This window comes from Grammomys surdaster, unplaced genomic scaffold (assembly GCF_004785775.1).
Source record: "Grammomys surdaster isolate TR1022 unplaced genomic scaffold, NIH_TR_1.0 125669, whole genome shotgun sequence".
NCBI lineage: Eukaryota > Metazoa > Chordata > Mammalia > Rodentia > Muridae > Grammomys > Grammomys surdaster.
In genome coordinates, this window is record NW_021620506.1 from 2,016,183 (window position 1) to 2,032,277 (window position 16,095).

General features: G+C 44.8%; 1 protein-coding gene across 1 annotated transcript in view; it reads right to left on the minus strand.

Annotated features, from left to right (window-relative positions):
* Window positions 1-13,927, minus strand: part of Stimate (STIM activating enhancer) — a 41,387-nt gene extending 27,460 nt beyond the window's left edge. Inside the window, exon 1 of the mRNA XM_028787535.1 lies at window positions 13,685-13,927. Within this exon, the coding sequence (XP_028643368.1) occupies window positions 13,685-13,844 (160 nt within the window). The 5' untranslated portion in view covers window positions 13,845-13,927. The remainder of the gene's footprint in view (window positions 1-13,684) is intronic.
* Window positions 13,928-16,095: the final 2,168 nt, after the last annotated feature.

A 16,095-nucleotide genomic window follows, 5' to 3' on the forward strand; every position in this document is an offset into this window, starting at 1 on the left:
GTGGACCTATGATCATGGAATCCACTGGTCTTACCATGTTCCCCACCACTCTGAAGCAGCTGGCCTGAAAGAAAGACAGAATGAACTTTTAAAGACACAGGTACATTACAAGTTAGATGGCATCTGCCTAGATGGTTGGAGTAGAATTCACCAGAAGGGAGTATATGCTTTGACTCAGAATCCAATATATGGTATGTTTTGATTTTGTTTTATCTCCTGTAGCCAAAATTCATGGGTCCATTAGGAAATTTTTTGCTTCCTGTTCCCATAACCTTAAGTTCTGGTAGTCTAGAAGTTTTGGTTCCAGAGAGGGGCCTGCTCTTATCAGGAGGCACACAAAATTCTACTGAACTGGAAGCTCAGACACCCCCCTGGCCACTTTTGGGTTCCACTAAGTCAACAGGCTAAAGAAAGGAATAACAGTGTTAGGAGGGGTAATTGATCCAGATTATCAGGGGGAAATCAGATTGCTTCTCCACAATGGAGGTAAGAAAGAGTATGTCTGGAGTGCAGGAGATCCTTTATGGTGTCCCTTGGTGCTACCATATCTGTGATTAAAGGCATTGGGAAACTACAACAGCCTAATCCAGGAGGGATCACAAAAGGCAGAGACCCATCAAGAATGATGGTATGGGTCACTCCTCCAGCAAAAGAGCCAAGACCTGCTGAGGTTTTTTCAGAGAGTAGAGGAAATACAGAATGGGTAGCAGAGGAAGGTAGTTATATATCGCAGCTAAGGCCACATAACCAGCTGCAGAAACAAGGATTATAATTGACAGGAGTGTTTCTGTTATATTTTGTTAAGAATGTGTTTGTGCAGATACTTGTGTTTTCTTTTCTCGATTCTTCTATCATGTACTGTAACATCAACTAATAGAATATCAGCAGTTATCATATTTAAGTTGAGATGCTAAAAGAACGCCCCCAAGGGACATTGCCACCTATTCTAAATTTATAATGTGTTTGTATAAGGGATAATTATATCATGTTAGGCATAATCATGAACTTGTTAAATATATAATGTGTTTGCAATTGTACATGGGATAGTTGTATCATGTTAGGTGTAATTATGACCTAGTTATTGTTTTCACTTGGAAATTAATCATGTCACAAGGAGATACAATTAGATACGATTGTGTGTCAAGTTGACAAGGGGTGGACTTACTATTCTTGGTTGTCAACTTGACTGCATCTGGAATTAACTAAATCCCAAATGACTGGGCACACCTGTGAGGGATGTTTTCTTAATTATATCATTTTAAGTAGGAAGACCCACTTCTAATCTGGATCTTCTGAGGTGAGATTCACCTTTGACCTGGGTCACACTTGCAGCCTATATAAAGAACATGGAAGAAGGAGGCTTGCTTGCTCTCTTTGCCTGCTTGCTCTCACTCTTGATGGCAGGCCCATCCCTTCACTGGCATTAGTGCATACTTCTTTGGGATTACAGTGTATACAGAAGACCAGCTGAGACACCCAGCCTTGTGGACTGAGCAACTACTGGATTCTTGGACCTGTCATTGATAGACAGCCATTGTTGGGACTAGTTGGACCACAGCCTGCACACTGTTCTATTAACTTTACTGTATATATACATTCTGTAAGTTCTGTTTCTTTAGAGAATCCTGATGCAGTGGAGTACAATTATTAAAAAGTTGGAGATCATAAACTTGAAATGAGTGTGTTTGGTGGTACATAAAGTATAACTCAATACAGTCATACTCTAAAGCTGTTTAGAAAGTAAGACAAGGCTAGGGGCGCGGCTTAGTAACAGAGAGCCTGATACTGTCAGCTAAACCAAAAAGGAAGTAGGACCATCTGCAGAGCAACAGAAGAATGTCCTGAGTAACAGTAAAAAGCAAGTTACTAAAACAGTAAATTCGTATGGCACACCTCTTTTTACTTAAAAAGAAAGAAGAAAGAAACAATGAATTAAGGGTAAAACCAATGTTTTGTAATCCTATTCCAGTACTTAGGTTTAGGCTGGAGGATGAGCTACAAGCCTGAAGCCAGTGTGAGTTCCAGGCCATGACAGGCTGCAGAGTAAGAGTCTTGGTTTTTGTATTTTTAAGCAAAGATCCTACCTCCCCCCACCCTGACCCCTGGCCAAACATAACCCAACGTACACAAATTTAAAGGCATACACAATAAACCATTAAGCATGATTAGCCTTAGAGCACGGCATTATGCTAAGCTTCTTATTTTCACTGTGTTCTAGCTGTGTATGGTAGACATACATCACTTCAGTAGTAAGAAAAAGATGCAGGGGCAGGTAAGATGGCTCAGTCAGTGAAGGACCTGCCTTATAAGCATGAGGAACTGAGTTTGGATCCCCAGCACTAGTTTACAACAACAACAACAGGCTGGGCACAGTAGTTTCTGTAATCCCAGCATTGGGGAGGCAAAGACAAAAGATTCCTGGAACTCACCTCCAGACAGCCTGAGTTGGATGCTCCAAGTTCAGTGAGAATCGTTAATTGAAGAAGCTACCTTATGTTGACCTCTGACCTCTCTACACGTAAAACACCCACATGCATGCACACCAGAATGTGCATGTGCACAAACCCACACATCCATAAGAACACACACACACACACACACACACACACACAGTCTGTGTGAAAAAAATAGAGTACTCTGGTCTTAAAAGTAATATTTTTAAAAGTATAAATTACAGTTTAGGTAATTAATAGCCATCCTCAAAACCAACTAATCTAACACATTGCTTCAGAGGAAACTATCTATCAGGTAGAACTCATAGGGTGTGGAAAACAAGTCTCTTGAGCTGGTATGGAGTTCCAAGGGAGACCTAGGGTTACTGCTACAGTTCTACCATTGTAAGCATGAGTGCCCTGGCCCCATCTACCAGGCCAGAACTCCATTCTTACTCCACACTAACACACATGAGATAAAATGTCTGTTGTATGTTTCTACTTTTCAAAAAAATTAATTTTTATGTGTACATATATGTGCTTGTATGAGCTCTGTGCACCATGTACCAACAGAGACCTGAAGAGGACACTGGATTCCCTGGAACACAGAGTTAACAGGCAGTTGTAAGCTGCCTCATGTGGGTGATAGAACTGAACCTGGGACTTGGGTCTTCAAGAGCAGCAAGTGCTTTTAACCAATCTTCAACATTTTTCTACCTTAAAAAAAAAAGAATTCCCCACTTTTACTATCTTTTATATAATAGGCAATCAACAATCAATCCAGTTGTGTTGAATGAGATGCCTCTGATTATTAAAAGTACTCTACCTAGTGAAGGACTAACCTTCAAAGCAACCTTGTATCTTATTAAACTTAGAAAAACGGATGATACTGGGGTCTGTGTTTTAAGTGCCCCATGTCTCTCCCCTATTTAACACCACTAAAAAGCTGATCCTTTATTTTCTAGGCAGCATGGCACATATCTCTTCCTGAGGCAGAGAGACTGCTACTGGTCCTGCTATACAATGGCGCCCTGCAAATCACACATTTCTATCCCTGTAACCAAGGTAATCCATCTAGTATGATTCTGGCTGTTTAGAGAATCCAACATGGCAGAAAGAGAAACTATACTAGGCACAGAGAAGGAGGTTTGTGATGTTTTCACTGTGTGACCCCTGAAGGAGAGCCAGGTCTTGGGACTAAACATTAAAACCAAAGGACTGGATGCGAAGTTGTCACCATGGTCTGGCCACTCAACTGTACAGCATTTCATTAAGCGAAAACAGTGTAGTGTGCTTCATTCATGGCTGACTCCATCTCTCCTCTTAACATGCACAGGTCATATGTGGTCAATGTCATTCTTAGACGCTTTGTTCTCCACAGCCCTGGTGAATAGTGCATGTTCCTATGAAGAGTTGGCCCATTTAGGAGAACAGTCTGAGTGTGACTGGTAAGGACAGGTTCATCCCAACATGATCCCCAGAAACACCTCACGGTATCTTCAAGGACAAGCAGACTCAGCTGCTATCTAAACTCAATGTGTGTTCAGCTGAGTTCCTCTGAGGACGTGTGAGGCAGCCTGACCAGGTAAGGAAGGTATTGTCACATCAGTGAGACGGGTGGCTCCCAGCAGGCACTCCAGATACGCTCACCTTAGGAGGGAGACAGAAGCAGCCTCCTTTCTAGATGAAGAAATGATGTGCAGAGCAGTCCAGGTACTTGCTGAAGGCCTGCAGGTAATAAGTGGTGACACAGACCAGGACATTGTCAATTGTCATTGGCCTGGAGTCAGTATCAGGAACGAGCCTGGCCTCAAAGTAAAGCTTGTGAAACTCAGACCTCTATGTGTAACCTGGATTGCTAAAGTCAAGACGAGTATCAAAGAGATGGCCACCCTCAGAAGGTAAATCTAAGGCTGGCGAGATGGCTCAGCAAGGAAAGGCACTTCCTGTGCAAGCCTAGTTACCCAAATTCAATCCCCAAACCTGTGAAAAGGTAGGAGAGAACTGATTCTACCAAGCTGTCCTCTGGCCACCATAGGTCCCCAAACACCACAGTCTTTTTTAAAACGGTAAATCTAAATGGCAAAACCATTCCAGAAGGCCATTAGTCCTAAAGGTGGAGAAGGTATTATGTATGAATGATTCAAAGTTTTATGACAGATGGTAGAAGTCAACTGAAATCTTAGGGTAGGTTAGCAGCAAGGGCACTGGACTATTATTAAAGTTCATAGGTACAGACAAGAGGTCAAACCGGTTCCTTTGGTAAGCTCTGATTGTGGCTTATCCTACTATCACCCCTAGTAACTCAGGCTCTTGGGCAACTCCACACCTGTTCTGCCACTGGGAGTGGGTCAGGGGGAAAGTTTGTGTTTCCCAAGAATGCATATAACTTTATGAATGCAGAAATAAAAGCTCCTGATTCTCAATGGTCAATGATAGGAAAAACCACAAGAATTTAAGGGGGCCAGTGCCTTACCCACCAGGGAACTGGAGATCTGTACCACACCTTTAAAGAAGTGTCAAAGCCGACAAGAAGTCTGGGCTGCAAACCCCCAAACCTCCCTTCTTCCTCTCTGGTTCCCTTTCTGTGTGATACCTATTGCCCCTGCAAAACTCTGTCCATGGTCACAAAAAACTCCCTACTCCTTTCCAAAATACTTTGACAGGAACCTGTCTCCTGCACAAAGTACCCCTCAGAATGAAAATGCCAAAAGCCAAATGAAATGACAAGGAGATGAGCCTACTGATAACTTAGGATTTCAGAGCTCAAGAGAGAAGTCCTGTTCTACTGGACACAAAGGCCCAGGATTCCAGAATTTGCTGACAAGCAGAATTCTTGTTTGAAGACATTCCCAGGCGAAGATCAACCCTACCAATGCCTGGGGCCATGCTTACAGGCTGGGCAATAGCAGTTCCCAGAACTTGCACAGCCTAGCAAGATTCTGTGTGACCACACCCTGGGAAGTGCACAGAATCAGAGCTAGAATAAAAAACTAAAGGTAGCTAGCTGCTGGTGTGGTTATATGCACCTTTAACCCTAGCATTCTCCAGACAAAGACAAGAAACAGCCTAATCTACCAGGCTGTTTGCAGGCCAGCCAGAATTAGGGGAGACCACATCTCAAAACAAAACCTAGGGCTGAAATATCTACTTTCCCTGAGGCCCTATGAAAGCAACGGATAAACAATAAAAGCCAGTTAACAAGGACCCTCCTTTGGTTTTCACCCAGAAGAAGCCTTTCAGAGGTGGACTACATGGTTCTGCTTATTGTTTGTGTGACCCTGAGTAAACTTCTCTATAACTCAATTTCCACATTCATAAGGAGATATAAGAGTTTGGGTGGCTGTCAGGATTAAATGTCTTCCAATGGCATATCTGCCCCATGTCACCACCATCTATGCTGGAGCACAGATGGGACATGATGAGGCTAGGAGGACAGTCCTTTGTTAAGTTCTGACTGTCCACTGTTCTCATACTTGGGGACAGAGAGTATACTGCTGTTATCATGAGCTGAAATAAGCTTCCTGTGTAAGGCACATGCTGAACAGGCTCAGTGATTCTCTAACAAGGACAACTGTATTCCCAAAGAACACTTGACAATGTTTAGAGATATTTGCAATGGTTGTCGTGATACAGGGGTTGCTACAGTGTCTAGTGGGCATAGGCCACAGATATTATAAGTGCTTTATAGTGCAAAGGATAGCTTCCCACCACAAAAATTAATATGATTCGAAATGCCAATAGTGTTAATCTGAAAAACTGTGGGACAAAAGGATAACATGTTACCAGTGGGATAATCTCAGAGACTGACTACTTCTATGCATGGAATTACTTATAGAAAAAAAACTCTTAAAATGACTAATAGTCACATAGCACAAAGCAAATGAACTATGAGTTCTGGGTTCGTAACAGGTATCATAAATCCCACAGAGTCCTAGAAATCCCTTCCTCACCAGTTAGCAACTCCTGTACTCCATTTGCTGTTCAGATACCAGGCCTCAGTCCTCAAAGAGGACCACTACCTCCTAAGGGCTAAGGAAACACTCACAAATGCAAAATGTAACTCAACATGCATGAAACAACTGGTAAATCACTTCAGATGCATTTATGTAAATATTCATAAAATACATTTTATAGGTCCCCATCCTCCTACACTTTGTTTATTTGGGACAGTTTTACTATTTAGCCCAGGTTGGCCTGAGGATACAATCTTCCTGTTTCAATTTCCGAAGTGTTAGGATTATGGGTGTGAGACATTATGGTCAGCTCCAGATTTAGACACACGTACACTGGGTTTTTGAGACTTATCACATAGCCCTGACTGGCTTAAAACTCACTATGTAGATGAGGTTGGCTTCAGATTGTGCTTGGTTTCAAATTTATGTTTTTAATGTTATCAATTATCACAAGATAATTTAAAGTGACAGACAATATGTTGGACAAGAAAAGGAAAAAAACCACACTAAGCAGAATGGTGGTACACCCGCCACCTCAGCACTCAAGAAGTCAAAACAGGGAGACTACCACCATCAGGGTAACATAGTGAGCCCTGTGTCAGAAACCCAAGAGTTGGGTAGGGGGCTGGAGAAATGGCTCAGCAGTTAAGAGCACTGACTGTTCTTCCAGAGGTCCTGAGTTCAATTCCCAGCAACCACATGGTAGCTCACAACCATCTATAATGGGATCCAGTGCCCTCTTCTGGTGTGTCTGAAGACAGCTAGCTACAGGGTACTCGTAAAAATAAAAATAAATAAATCTAAAGAAAAAAAAGAGTGCGGTGGTGGCGCACGCCTTTAATCCCAGCACTTAGAAGGCAGAGGCAGGCGGATTTCTGAGTTCGAGGCCAGCCTGGTCTACAGAGTGAGCTCCAGGACAGCCAGCCAGGGCTACACAAAGAAACCCTGTCTCGAAAAAACAAAACAAAACAACCAAAAAGAAAGAAAGAAAGAAAGAAAGAAAGAAAGAAAGAAAGAAAGAAAGAAAAAGAGAAGAAAAGAGTTGGGTAGGGGAAAGATGAAGGAAAAAGAAAAAAAAATCAGACTGCTCAGAACCAAATTTGGAATAACGCAGCCATGCACAGAGAGCTGCCGGTGGCTATGTGAGAGGAACAGATAGGACAGAAGAACACAAGAATGCTTAAAAGTTCCAGAGACTTGGCTTCTCTGCTCTGCATCTATTAACATGAAGGCACAAGGGCAAGCTCCCTGTTTACAAAACAAACACGCAAACAAACAAACCAACCCTTCCTTTCAGGATTCCTATGAGCATATCAAGTGGTCAGCACAAGAGCCAGCAGACGGGGCTCAGGGAGAACAAACTGCAGGAAAGAGATGTCACAGCCACGTCCCACCAAGAGTCTGGGCAAAATAAAGCCCATGAGCAGGAGGCAGGTTTGTCACCTGGAAGTTGCTTAGTTCCAGAGGACACCCTGTTCTCTTGGGGCCCCCATGAGGCATCACAGGTGAAGAAAACACAGGAAAGGGTTGGGTAGAAGAGGTATCTACTGAAACCACAGCTCTGGGAGCTACTAATGTCCAAATGGCATTCTGGTGCTTCATTTATAGTTAAGTTTATTAATTTGGAGTTTTATGAATCTGAATTGTAGATTAATTTTATCAAATGCATTTTTAGATTACTAAATACTGCTGTATGTTTTATCTACTAAAACCACAGCTCTGGGAGCACGTTTATTCAGAATTTACACTGACCTTGCCGGTTAGGAAAAAAGTTTGTTTGTCTTTAAATTTTTTTTTTTATTATGGACTCTATGAAGAGTGTTAAAGGTTCTTACATTGTTTAATGTAAGGACACTGTGCAAACAAAGGGTAGGGAGACAAGTCCTTAACCCCACTCAAAAACCCTGTGTAAGTTGTTCTGCCCGGAGACTTGTGAGCATACTGTGGAGGAGGATGTCGTCACCCTGGACCCAGCACCTACAGAGAACCGGATGTGTACTAACTCTGATCCTTGATGACTTCCAATCCCCACAGGCCCAGAACAGAGAAGTTACCATTCCCATCTTCCTAGGAAGGAAACTCAAGCTTTGAGATTTACCACATTGCTCAAGGACAGAAGAGAGACCGGAGTGCGGACTGCATCCACAGCCAAGGTCCTGCTATTTTTAACTTCTTGTGAAGAAACTCCTTAAACACAACTTCATCTTCATGCAAATATTATACTAATTACAAAGGGTTTAAACAGATCATTAAAGCAGCAGAGGTCTGACAGGCCCCTACAGAGCAACACCTGGCCAAAAGCAGTATTTAGTAATTTAAAAAATGCATTTGATAAAATTATTCTACAATTCAGATTCATAAAACTCCAAATTAATAAACTTTTACTATAAATGAAGCAGCAGAATGCCATTTGGACAAAAGCTATCAAGTAAATGAATATCTAGAAACCTAAGTCTTTTGAACATGAACACCCAGAACCAGCTAACGTCAGCCACAGTACAGGAGAGAAAAAGGGATGTCCTTCCTTCCCACAGGGAGAGGAAAGAGTAGGTGCTGGGTGCCAGGTCTGGAGAGTTCAGCCTGTACTGCCTTACAGTCCAGCTCCCACTGAGGAAGTAACCTCTAGGTAAAAGGTTACCAAGGACCAGGGACTTCACTCACTCTTAAAGGAACAGAGTGAGAACAATGCTTTTAAAAGGGAAAAATGAGAAGCCTTCCTGTTCATGCCAAGAAGTAACTGGCCTTTCTCTTTCTATTTTTTGGTTTGATACAGGGTTTCTTTATGTGGCCCTGGCTGTCCTGGAACGCACTATGTAGACCAGGTAGGCCTGAAAAGAAATCCACCTGCCTCTGCCTATCCAGTGCTGGGATTAAAGGTGTGTGCCAACACTCAATCAAGGACTTGCTTTTTCTAAGAGCTACAGCCTTAGGAGTTCCAGGACCGTATTAGGAGTACACAGCACCTCTTAAAGGTTATATGACTTTAATTGTTCCACATTGGAGAAACACTGGGGTCAATGACACAACACAGACCCCCAAGGATACACCTAGAGACCCACTTCACCATTACCAGGCAGGATTCTTCCAAAGGCCAATGTCATTGAAAACTAAAAGTGGAGCTGGAGACAGAGCCAAGAGGTAGGACACTAGCCTAGCATGGTGAGGCCCAGGTTCAGTTCCAGCAATGCAACAGCAAAGCCTACACCAAGCACAATGTATGGCCCTCTATTGAGTCAATTTTTAAAAATTCTAGCTATAAAATAGACGGCATTGGGAAAATGTGAACATACAATGGATATCAGATGATTATACGGAGAGGTTTTGTTTGTCTTCTTTTTGGTTTGTTTTTTCTAGACAGGGTTTCTATGTGTGGCCCTGGCTGTCCTGGAACTCACTCTATAGACCAGGCCGGCTTTGAACTCAGAGATCCACCATTTGGGGTTATGAATCTTTTTAGGTGTTACACAGAGGAGTGTCCTTATTCTGTGGAGGAAGCTAAAGTACTGAAGATAAAGCGTGGTGATGACTGCATCTTCTCTTTAGAAAGAGAAAGTCACAGAGAGAGAAAGCTTGACAAAATGTGTACTTAGGAAACTAGTTAGCAGGCAGGCGTTTGCTTTTCTGACATTCTTAAAGATGAAATTGTGATGGGATCCAGAGAGGTGATGAGAAACACTGTGCCAACTCTGTGTACAAGGAGCACACAGGGAGGCCAGCTCTGTGGGAGTAAAAGTTTCACACAGCCTTATCTGAGAGTAAGACATCAAAGCTGTGCAGACTGGTTTATGATTTTGCTTTGGGTCACAGAAAAAAGCTCCTTCTTAATGGTAGTACCCTGTTGGTACCACACAGATTCACTTCCACCAGCTCGAGAGGCCCTTTATCTGCGTCGTAAAAACACACAGGCAGACTTACTCAGCTGTCAAAATGCTTGTTTTGTTAAAAGCCAACTCTGTCCACACTTGAGCTCAGAACCCTGCCTGTACATGGTGAAGGAAGCTTGAATTTGCTCTGCACTCACAAGTCATGAGAGTAAACACCCCAAATGCTAACACACACAGTCCAATGCTGACCTTTGGCTGACAGCTGGGTGACTCTCCGACACTGGAATAGTTAGTCAAGCTTCAGGTTGCTCAGTTATGTTCTGCTACAACACTAGTCTGAGTGACACGCCATCGACTAGAAACAGAGACACCAAACAAGAAGAACTGTTTGGCAGGCGGATCATGACAAAGTCTCTGACTTAAAAGTCTCTATACAGATGCCCAGTCAGTTTCATAACGTCTCAGAAAACTCCGAGTGGCTAGAAACTTTATAATCTGGCTTGAGTTTGCTGGGCATTCCTTGTACAGGGGGCTCCTTAGCTGAAAGCTCTGGGAAGTCCATGTACTTAATTCCCAAAGTGGTGCTGCCCATGCATATGCCAGTAGCTGGTGGATTCTAACAGTCTCCATGCTTATAAAGACAGCAAGAAGAACAGGATTCACACAGGATCTGGCATAGATGCCCTCAATCATCTAGTCTGAGTCAGTGTGCAACTTCCAGATGTAACACAAGGCATCTATCAGAGTATCAGGGAAAGAAATACTTGTGAGAACCCAAATTTTCCCCAGGTGATATTAAGATAATGTTCAAATTCTTCCTCTACACTCATACACACAAGGGTAGAGAAAACAGCAACAGGGTAAAGTGATTTTTGCCTAGGGAAAGAAGAATAAACACAAATCCACTGAAACCAGGAATGTAAAGATAAAAGACTTCAGTCTGTCAGTCACAGAAGTGGGTCTATTATACTACAGGAAGAACAGGTCCAGCAGGAAAAGTGAAGAGTTCCTGTAGTCAGAACTGGGATAGGACCCAAAAGAGGCACTGACTCTACTGCCTCAAGGGACAGGGTACCAGGAAGGGGAAGACCTTAAAGAGTACAGGCACTGTTAATTCACATTGTCCAGAAGAATCTGAAAACCATTTAAAATGTGCTTGAAGATCATAAAGATGGGACTGCCAAAGGAAGTGCTCCCCCGGCCCCACTTCTTCAGGGACTTCCAGGTGGGCTCTGGCCCAGAAAGCTGGCCCTTGACTCTAGCAGCTCAGCCAGACACATTTTGTGACCAAGAAGACAGAGCCTGACAGCTGCCAGATGTGCTTCCGCAGCAAAAATCCAGTCCAAAAGTATCAGGCAGCCCTTTAAGAATTTCTCCGTCATCCTTGCTATTCCAAAGGGAAAAGCTCCATAGTTAACACTGTTTCAACAGGACCAAGAAATCTAAGCCATATGAAAGGCACTTCTTCAATGGGGTACAGCCCAGGAGGTCTCCTGTTGTCCCTGCTTGCTCTATCTACTTTCTGTGTCCAGGATGGACCCAGTTTCGGAGTCCCATCTCTTCTACATAACACTACCTCTCACAGGCTCAGGGCCTTCTGCCATGTTCACAAAGCCCTTTCACAGTGAGCCTTCCCCTGAACAGGAATCAACTTTCTCACTTCGTATGTGCTTGAAGAAAGTCCTAGCAACCCTGGGATCTGTGCATAAACTCACACTGAAGACTAAGTGAGTGTCCCCAAAGACTTGCAGGGCCAGTACTACCACTCTGAACAAATCCACCCTGACAATTCTCATCTGTGAGCAACTCTGTCCTGACATAATCACATGTCCCTCTCTGAATCACAAGTGAGCCCAGGGGTCACACCGAACCAACAGTACCAATCAAACCAATGAGAACAGCTCCACAGTACAAAATCCCAGGTTTTGCATAATAAAAATGAAACCTATAGTTTCTCGAAAAGGACAGTGGCTGGAGGGGGAGGAGGGTGAGAAGGAGAAGCCCATTCACAGTATCGTGAAAACACATGCCCAGTAGAATATGCACCTGTGGGCAACTAATTCTGGCTAAGTTGTCACAAACTATCACTGTGAAAACAACTAAGCACTGGTTCAGCAGAGACAATGGCAACACAAGTAGGGATGGAAAAGAAACAGAGGCAACCACATGGCTAGTTGGGCACTTCTTGTTCAAAGCCAAGCAGCCATAAAGAAATAGTGGCCAGAATCAGGGGCTATCCAGGGTCACTTGAAGCCTGGGCAAGTTTGCCCAAAGAAACCTCTTGTTATAAATAAGCAAGGATAACCCTACATCTGCATTCAGAGCTGCAGCAGAACACACACACACCCTTGCTGGAACTCCCCATTCTGCCCACAGAGCACAGTTTTGAAAACAAGTCAGTTTTGGAATTAATGTCTCTATACCTTAGCTTAGTTGTAACTCCTCTCTTCCTCTCTAACACATCACAGGCACATTCTCAGGTCTATGTGCCTGTGCCTGTGCCTGTGTGTGCCCATCAGAGAAACAGCTCAACCTCCCAACCCAAGGGCAAACAAGGCCCTTAAACCAGCCCCCATTGGGCAACAAGGGCCATCTGTGACTTCCTTCTTTACTAGAAAACTCCCCAAGAAGTGTCTCTCGCAACTTAGCATGGAGATTCTAAGACCTTTCCCAGAGCCTCGAAGCCTCCTCCATCAAGCCAACCAGGTTGTCAGAGTTTCACGAAAAAAAGGAGAAAATTTAAAAAATGTAAATAACAAACGTGGTTCGGAAGCACAGCAAGGGGAAACTTCAGATACAACTTAATTAGGAAAGCTCGGGATAGAGCTGAACAGGTGAAAAAGGAGATTGAGACGTGGGCACCGCGGCAGTCAGAGAGGATCTTCCCTGAACAATAGAGGGAGTAGGACTGGGGGTCGCGCGGCAATGTGGGATCACCGGCTGCACTGCCCTAACACTACAGGTGGGTGTGGGTGCGTATCCGCACACCCAACATAGAGGGCAAATACTGGGAGTGAAGGCTCAGAGAGGAGCCCAGCATTAGGCTAGCAGACACTTAAGGATGTGGGGATCTAAGAGCCAAGGAGAGGGAGGCTACGAGGAGCCCCTAAGAAGGAGCTGAGAGTGGTGTTATCTTTGGGGGCGATTCTCCGTCCATACTGTAACCTTAATTTGCGATGGCAGAGTGGGAAGGCACCAGATTTAGGCTGGCATCTGACAAGAGACAGGTGTAAGGTGGTGAGGGACAGGGTCACTCCTGGCCAAAAGCTGCAGCTCTAAGCCCAGGGCTGTGAGGGTCCGGGACTCCCTTCTAGTCTCGAATGCCCAGCACGGTCTCGCGGGAGAGGGAGGCACCGCAGCCCAAGGGCCCGGTGCCCAGGCCGGAACTCTAAGGGCGGGAGGGTCCCCGGGGTGGGGCTGGGGCTGCGGCTGACGACGAGGGGACGGGGAGGGGCTGGGGTCCCGGACTCACGCATCAATGTGCTGAAGGCCACGACGCCGAGCAGCCCCTGCAGGAAGATGCCGAAACTGTGCATGAGCGCGCCGCTCTCACAGCGGCCCGCCCCGGACGCGACGGTGGAGGCCGGCCCGCCCGGCAATCCGCGGCTCACGTTGCCTCCCAGGCCTTGCATGGCGGCCTGACGGGAGGGCGCGAGGGGCCGCCGGCCTCGCTGCAGCCCGGGCCGCGCTGCCCAGCCACGACCCGGGACCAGGAGCTGGGTGCCGGTATCTCAGCCCGCGGCCGCCTCCGCGCCGCGCGTAACCCGACGTCCGAGATCGTAGAGCTTGATTGGTCGAGCCAGGCGTGAGGCGGGCTTCGATTCCCTGTGGGGCGGGGCTCTAGCCAGGGCTAGGGGCGGGGCTGGAGGGGAATCTGCAGGTAGATTGAGCAGGTGAGCCAGGTTGTGTGAAGGGAAACACCAGAGCCCTGAGTTCTAGGTCATGAGAACAGTGCCAGGGACAGAGATGTACTCTGTCTTTAAATCCCTTTCTCCTCCAAGGTAAATCTTTTATGCCCTGGACAAGTTCCTAAGAATACTCTTACATTGTGCCCTCAGACTCGGTTCACTACTTCAGAAGTGGAGCCCAGATCCTGCAGCAACATTACTCTTAAGCACGGTGTTTACAGCAATCTCAGATGTCTGAGTATTCTTCCCACGCCAGAGATTGAATGTTCTACTTTCATGGGGAAAAGCCCATGAAAGAGGAGTCAATTCATTAATCAAAGCTCCAAGGTGAATCCCTGTCAGTCAAACATACTGTGTGGGTTTTTTTTTTGTTTGTTTGTTTTGTTTTGTTTTTTTAACAGGCACTTATGTAGCCCAGGCTGTCCTCAAATTTTAAACAAGGACCTGTAAAACAAGGATGGCCTTGAACTCCTGATCTTCATGCCTGCACACTGGAATTATAGGCCTGGAATTATAGGCCTGTGACACCAAAGTCTGATTTTGCTGTTTTGTCTGAGAGTCAGTCTTGTTGAACTGTTCAGGCTAATCTGAACTTCTGCACTCAAATGATCATTCCGCCTCAGCCTCCGAGGTAGCTAGGACTGCAGTTCAGTGCCACTACACTTGCTCTCCTCCTCCTGCTTTAAATGGTTACTTCAATCCACCCACTTTTCACTTTATAAAAATGAGTTTAAGTGCAAAATCACATGCACAAGTCCCTGCTCTGTTCACTTATGAGATAGACACAACAACGAATAGAATGGCTTTTGTTTTGAGACAGCATCTGGAACTCATTATGTAGACCAGGATCTGCCTGTCTTTGTCTAAAGGCATATGCCACCACACCCAGTCTGATTTTATTTTTTTCCTCCAAAACACCAGTGTGCAGACAGACTCCCATTTAAGTTTGTCTTACTACCCAGGCCTCTAGATATCTCGGCTGTCTCTCTAGATGCCTCTTATTGGTGCCTCAGAGCTCTGACTTTTCTGTTAGTGGACATGTGCATGGTACAGGTCCAACTTACACCAAGCTATCTTTGTTGAACAATAAGTACTAACACTAAAGAAATTTCTTCAAGAAGTTCTAATTATCAAAGAGGACTAAATGCTTTCCAAAGATATTTTTGGTTAACATGAATATAGACTCTGTAACTCAGGGGGAGACAGTTCTGCAGCCTTTCTCTACAGTCTACCCAAACACCACTAACTCCATAGTGTTCTAGTTGTGTGGATGCTGTTCCCTAGCCCTGCCCCATGAGCTGCTGCCCATCTCCACTGCACTTTCACCCTTCTGTGTGTGCCTGTCCACCAGTACGTTCAGCTGTGTGTATGTTAGATCACACAGCTAGGTCTCTCTCCTGGGTAGGCACTTCCTGAAGGTAGAGCTAGTCTTGATTCACTCTTGAATCCAACAGACTTGACACACAACAAATGTTAATTTACCTGAATTTTAGTTTATACACTTTAAATTTATTTAAAAATTTATTGAAAAAGACTGGGAAAATAAATGGAACGGATAAGGGAACTGTAAAGTCCCATCATTCCCTTTAAGTCCAAGAAGGACCTTACAAAGCACTCAGCAATTACAGCTCATGTTCGGGTAGAACCAGAGGATATGTCTTAAAGCAAGAGAGGCTGTGGTTGGGCACAAGATTACTAGTTGCTTGAAAACACAGAATTCATGAAATACCTGCACAAACAGCTGACAAATGGAGTCTAGGAGAAACACTGCTCTGCACACACAGGTATGACATGTCTGCATACACAGGTGTGACACTGCTCTGAACACTCAGGTGTGACACTGCTCTGAACAGTCAGATGTGACACTGCTCTGCACAGCCAGGTGTGACACTGCTCTGAACACTCAGGTGTGACACTGCTCTGCACACAGGTGTGACACTGCTCTGAACACTCAGGTGTGACACTGCTCTGCACA